This window comes from Meriones unguiculatus, chromosome 14 (genome assembly GCF_030254825.1).
Source record: "Meriones unguiculatus strain TT.TT164.6M chromosome 14, Bangor_MerUng_6.1, whole genome shotgun sequence".
Lineage (NCBI taxonomy): Eukaryota > Metazoa > Chordata > Mammalia > Rodentia > Muridae > Meriones > Meriones unguiculatus.
The window spans coordinates 87,911,900-87,918,401 of record NC_083361.1 but is presented as its reverse complement, the minus strand read 5'-3'; the positions used below and the strand labels follow the sequence as shown (position 1 = coordinate 87,918,401).

Sequence of the window (6,502 nt, the reverse complement as noted above, 5' to 3'; positions counted from 1 at the left end):
ATACATACCACAAAGCCATCATTACCCATGTCACAGGCATAGTAAGAAATTACTTCATCATATCAGGGGCTACGCTTAAACTGTAAGAGAAGTAGCAGGGAGTATGAAGACAAGAATGAAACTCTTTCAAGTAAGGCTGATGTGAACTCCAAGAGTTCAATGATCATGACTATTCATGCACTTCGTCTGCTGTGCCTATCAGATCAAATAATGAGGAAATGCTAACCTTGTGGCTGGCTATGAAAATTAGATTAGCTCAGAGGAGTAGGCACACGATTGTTGTGTCATTTGCCTAAATGGTGACAGAGACCTTGGCCCTTTGAGATCGCTTCCCTGGGCAGGAAAAGCAGAAAGCCTGTGAGAGCAGCACGTGAGTGGACATGAGCATTTCACTCCTCTGTCTGCCAGATCCCTAGAGCATCAGCTGGGATTCCCACTGCTCCCTGCGCCTACTGAGCAGCATCATAAAGGGACCTGTTTCAGAAAGTGAAAGCCAGATCCAGCTGCCCTCCCTGAGTGGAACGGCACCATTTTCAGGTGAGTGCTCTCTTCCCAGCAGTCTGGCAGGATATTACCACGGATCCTGCCGCACTGAGGGACCCTGAAGACCTGCAAGCTTCATCACAAGACAAGCCCCAGCGCTTTAGCTGATGATCTCCGGAAAGTCAGGTGGTATGTAACAGAACTGTGTTCAGCTATAAAGAATAAGATAATACTGTGTACAGGAAAAGGATAGAACTAGGAATCATTATGTTAGGCAAAGTAAACTAGACTTCTAGACTTAGAACGACAATTCCTTTCGCTCCCGTATTCGCAATCTAGGTGTGGAGTGTGTGTGTGTGTGTGTGTGGGTGTGGGTGTGGGTGTGAGTGTGGGTGTGGGTGTGTGTGGGGTGTGTGTGTGTGTGTGTGTGTGTGGGTGGGTGTGGGTGTGTGTGTGTGGGTGTGGGTGTGTGGGTGTGTGTGTGTGTGTGTGTGTGTGTGTGGGTGTGTGTGTGTGGGTGTGTGGGTGTGGGTGTGTGGGTGTGGGTGTGTGTGTGGGTAGGTGGGTGTGTGTGTGTGTGTGTGTGTGTGTGTGTGTGTGTGGGTGTATGCACGCATGCCTGCATACCCATGTGTATTTTGAAAGTAGAAAGAGGATTATTCAGGAAGAGGAAAGGAAAGAAGCTTTAAAAGGAGAGGAGAGAACTTTAAAATAAGAAAGCTAGGAAAGAGGTTGAACAGTTTCTATGACGTGAATCAGAAAAAGGAAATATTTGAGGATGTAAAGAGGACCAGGAAGAGCATGGGGAGGAGCTGGATAAGAACCATGAACAATAACACATTTCTATGAAAACGTCATAGTAAAGTCTATTGCTTTGCATGCCAACCTTAAAATAGCTAGTGCTTCAGCAGCCTAAAGAAACTGACAGCAGTTATAGCAAGTCTGCATATCATCTTAGGGAAAAACTGTAACAGTAACACAGTTTTGTGTTATAATCCATGAGCACTGTGCATCGTGAAATATTCTGTTTCATTTCTCTCAGCAATGGTTTGTGGGTAACAATGTACAAATTTTCTTTTGGTTTTGGTTAAATACATTATCTTTGATGCTATTGTGAATAAACAGGATTTTGGACGACCATTTTCTTTTTTATTTAATTAAATTTTTACTTTTTATATTAATTACAATTTATTCACTTTGTATCTCAGCTGTAGCTCCCTCTCTCATTCCCTCCCAATCCCACCCTCCTTCCCTCATCTGCTCCCATGCCCCACATGAACTCAGTGGCTGGCTCTTTGATCACCTCCCCCTGAGGGGGGAGCAGCCTTGCCAGGCCACAGAGGAGGACAATGCAGCCACTCCTTATGAGACCTGATAAGTTAGGGTTAGATGGAAGGGGAGGAGGAAGACCATTTTCTGATACTTCATTATTATCATTATGGAAATGTTGAGCTCTTTGACTTCTATCATATGCTACAACCTTGCTAGTTTATTTCCTATATTAGTGTTTTGTAGACTTTTTTAGGTCATGTAGCCTTTAAAAAATTAGTCTTGCCTCCTTTAAAATAACACACAAGAGAAGAGAAACTAGTTGTGTGTATTAAGCAGCAGCAGGAAAAGACAGATGCTCTGTAGGGTGTGCAGGACAGTGCCTGAATCTGGCCGAGAGACCCTCAAATCTGTGACACAAAAGCCCTTGAGAATATGAAATGTGACCTTTTGCTCCTTGGTTCACCTCCAGGCTGCTTTCTTCTCATGCTGTCCCTATTTCTCTCGGGCTCCGTGGTCAAGTAATATGGTCTTTCTCCAGGGAAGGCTGCTTAGCTTTGCCACACCACACGGAGGCATTGGGTGGGGTGTTTGCATTCTCTCCCACAGGCTGTTTATGATAGATACAAAGATGGCTAAACAGACTCGAGAGAGAGTCTATTTTGCATCTCAGTGAAGAATGAAATTTTCTCTCACAGCAGCAGGTAGCAAAGTTGGGAATTTAATATCAGTGAGAAGAAGCTCTTCTTTTCCGTGCACAAGCCTAAGAGTGGAGAAAAATCAAGATCACTGATATGGGCTTTATAACCCTTGAATCCTTAATCTGTCTGTCTTTGCTCATTCAAGATGACGATAATCTAGTTTAAAATCTCTCACTTTATTGTTCTCTGAACTCTCTCCATTAAGGTGAAGTTGAAGGTCACCAGCAAGCCTTGGTAAAGACCTTCGCTAGAAAGGGGGAAATAATCCTGGGAGAGATAAACAAATTAATCTGGATAGCCTGGATACTGTCAACAAAGACACCTGCATCATTTCCTTCCAAGCATCAAAGCTCCTGAGGTTAACCAGCTCTGAGAACACCACATTAAGGATTTTGACAGGGAAAGCGTTGGATGTGAGAGGTTGGGTGTTTGAGTGGGTATGGGGTTTAAACAAAGCCACATTAGGCTACAGAAAATAAAATGAAGAAATAACTCTTTGATAGGAATGATTTCCTGGCAACAGTTCAAAAAAAAAAAACAAAACTCAGAATGTCATAGTGAAAAATCAGTAGTGCCTCTACCAAATCAGGTCTTAAACACAAACACAAACACACACACACACACACACACACACACACACCACTCTGCAAGCTCTCTTTGGGGCAAGAGAAAAAGCTTTGGAGGTGACCTCTAGACATAAAGATGGCTGCTGGCCAGAAACAATGGGGAAAACTATCACTGGGAATGTGTCTGGCAGCTAGGATTTGCTGGATGTGATGAATCTTGTTATCACCTCCATCTGTGAAAAGATGATTAGAGGGAGCTAGTACCTTTGGTTTCTCTCTGTCTCTCTGTCTCTGTCTCTGTCTGTCTGTGTGTGTGTGTGTATGTGTGTGTGTCTGTCTCTTTCTCTCTGTCTCTCTGTCTCTGTCTGTCTGTCTGTCTCTCTCTCTCTCTGGCTCTCTCTGTCTTATGGTCTCTGTGCCTTATGTTAGCTTTTGCTTTCATTTTAACTATCTGCATTTTGCTTCTTGAGTTTCTATTTTTCTATTCCCCCTACCTTGGAAGAACCTTTATTCTCTCTTCTGTGTACCTAATTCTGCTTATGCTTCAAGACTGAAATGTAAAGGCCATCTTTTCTAGGAAGGCTCTTCTGTCTTTGTCATTCTCCTGAAGTCAATGAATTAATTCCTTTCCTAGCCTAATGTATTTGTTACTTATCCATCTCCTACCCCTAGGCAAGCCATGTAAGAACAAAATGAATCGTCTTCATATCAGTGTCTCACAAATAGCATTGTGTTTAACAGGTCATACAAGTAAATATTTCTGAAATTTGAATTAATAAAAATAAAAAGAGAAATGGGGAGAGAGAGAATTGTGAAGGAAAAGAGGTAGAAATAAAGAAAGGTGAAAGTGAAAGAGAGGGGTCACAAAGGAAAAGAGACAGGGAGAAAGGAGGAAGAGGATAGTATTTTCTGAAAAGAGAGTTAATAAGGTAACTTCTCGGCAAGGGGAGAAAAGTATCCAGACAACTGAGATAGGGACAGGAGAGTCTGAGGCAATCTGGAGGGAGTCACATTTTGGAGCTAAGTATTTTTTTCCCAAGGCTTTATTTTGAAATTTTAAATGTATCTTAGTAATAGTGATAAAGGAATTTTGAGCATTCACACTTGTTCCAGTGGAAAAGAGAGCCTGTAGCTTATGAAGGGGCTGGAGTGCGGCTGGAGGTAGGCGGACAGGAGAGGGAGTGCGAGCACCGCTCAGTTCCAGTGGCTGTCTGACTCCTCTCCCTGTCTTGCAGGCTGCCAGCGTGCCTGCCCTCTGTGTCCTCCCCTTGGTGTCGGCGGCAATGAGCTCCTGCAACTTCACCCACGCCACCTTCGTGCTCATTGGTATCCCAGGACTGGAGGAAGCTCACTTTTGGTTCGGCTTCCCCCTGCTTTCCATGTACGCGGTGGCGTTGTTCGGAAACTGCATTGTGGTCTTCATCGTGAGGACAGAGAGGAGCCTGCACGCGCCCATGTACCTTTTCCTCTGCATGCTGGCAGCTATTGACCTGGCTCTGTCCACGTCCACCATGCCCAAGATCCTCGCGCTCTTTTGGTTTGACTCCCGCGAGATTACTTTCGATGCCTGTCTTGCCCAAATGTTCTTCATCCATGCCCTCTCGGCGATTGAATCTACCATCCTGCTGGCCATGGCCTTCGACCGCTACGTGGCCATCTGCCACCCCCTGCGCCACGCTGCTGTGCTCAACAACACAGTGACAGTCCAAATCGGCATGGTGGCTTTGGCCAGGGGATCCCTGTTCTTCTTCCCACTCCCGCTGCTGATCAAGCGGCTGGCCTTCTGCCACTCCAACGTGCTCTCCCACTCCTACTGTGTCCACCAGGATGTGATGAAGCTGGCCTACACGGACACATTACCCAACGTAGTCTATGGCCTTACAGCCATTCTGCTGGTCATGGGTGTAGATGTCATGTTCATCTCCTTGTCCTATTTTCTGATTATACGGACAGTTCTGCAACTGCCTTCCAAGTCAGAGAGAGCGAAGGCGTTTGGGACCTGTGTGTCACACATTGGCGTGGTCCTGGCTTTCTACGTGCCGCTCATCGGCCTGTCGGTGGTGCACCGTTTTGGAAACAGCCTAGACCCCATTGTGCATGTCCTCATGGGGGATGTCTACCTGCTCCTGCCTCCTGTGATCAATCCCATCATCTACGGTGCTAAGACCAAACAGATCAGAACACGGGTGCTGGCGATGCTCAAGATCAGCTGTGACAAGGACATTGAAGCCGGAGGAAACACATGACCCTCACCACTCTATCCCTATTGTCCTACATGGCTTAATGTAGTAATTCCATCACACCTGCTTAATTACAGTCATAAGCACACTAGTGCTTCTCCCTGAATGGGATACTGAACGAATGTGTGGTTTATCTTCATCGTGGATATAATGTGAAATAATCAATGAACATTATGTGGTTTAAAGACTCTGCTGTGAAATGAGACACATGATAATACTAAATAAAACAAGAAGGATTTGTGATTTAAACTAACTGGCCTGGTTTGTGACTTGGATGAAATACGTTCAATTACTCATGACTTTGTTTTACTCCTGTTTTCTTTGTCACGAAGCTGTTGTTAGCTGTTGTTTGACTTCTGAAATACAAACCATGAAACCAACAGTGCGGTGGCCACGGGTCTCCTCATTCACTTCCAGTCTATTGTTCGCTCCCCAGGAACATGTCCAAGCCCTAAATAACAATGCTTATGAATGTAGCATGTACGCTTAACATGTTCCAGGCGCCGTGATACGTGCTTTTCAGCCTTTCTGTGGCCTCATTCTTTGTACAGGGAAGGCACCACCTTTGCCCACCACAACATGCCACAAAAGCTTTAATAGCAAAGAAACTTTCTTCTATGTGCTGTGCCAAGATTTTAAATTAAATTTCATAATTGATTACATTTGCTTTACTGCCATGTTATATTACTTCCTGTTCAACATCTGCTGTCTATTTCCTCTGCCTGTTACAGATTCTGTTTCTCCCTGCTGTGTGCTAGCATGGATGTCTTTGTGCTTGTGCTAAGTGTTTAACCCTGTCCTGGTTGAGGGCAACAAACTGGTCCTCTGGGCAGGGCAACCTGCTTCTTCTCAGATGAGAGGAGGGGGTTCCAATTTTTTAGTCTCTTACCTATCCTTGACTGTGTCTTCTTTGTACTGTGTCCTATAACTTTCAAATGTTTTGAATGTATAATATATGATATTGTCTGAGTCTTGACTTAGGAATCAAATGACATAATAATTTATCTTAAAATGTTCAGTGTTATTTTTACTGTTTTTATATTCATAGAGTCCAATAGAGTGATGTTGTGAGCTATGAGAGATCCTCCAGCCTTCTTTACCATCGTGCAAAGGGCCTGCCAGGTATGGGAGCACCACTGATGAAAAGGTTCTAGAAACAGTAGTGATATCTACAGCATGTCAATACACTCAATGTACACATAAAGCTTAAAATGGTGAGATTTGTGTAATATGTATCTGCCAC

General features: G+C 44.3%; 1 protein-coding gene across 1 annotated transcript; it reads left to right on the top strand.

Annotated features, from left to right (window-relative positions):
* Positions 1 to 407: 407 nt before the first annotated feature.
* Positions 408 to 6,492, top strand: LOC110542673 (olfactory receptor 51E2). The gene is made up of 2 exons (XM_060366281.1): positions 408 to 537; positions 4,255 to 6,492. Exon 2 carries the CDS (start codon positions 4,303 to 4,305, stop codon positions 5,263 to 5,265), a length of 963 nt encoding a protein of 320 aa, XP_060222264.1. The 5' UTR covers positions 408 to 537; positions 4,255 to 4,302; the 3' UTR covers positions 5,266 to 6,492.
* Positions 6,493 to 6,502: the final 10 nt, after the last annotated feature.

Coding starts and splice junctions, on each gene's coding strand:
- LOC110542673 (XM_060366281.1), top strand. CDS start 4,303: ATGAGCTCCTGCAACTTCACCCACGCCACCTTCGTGCTCATTGGTATC.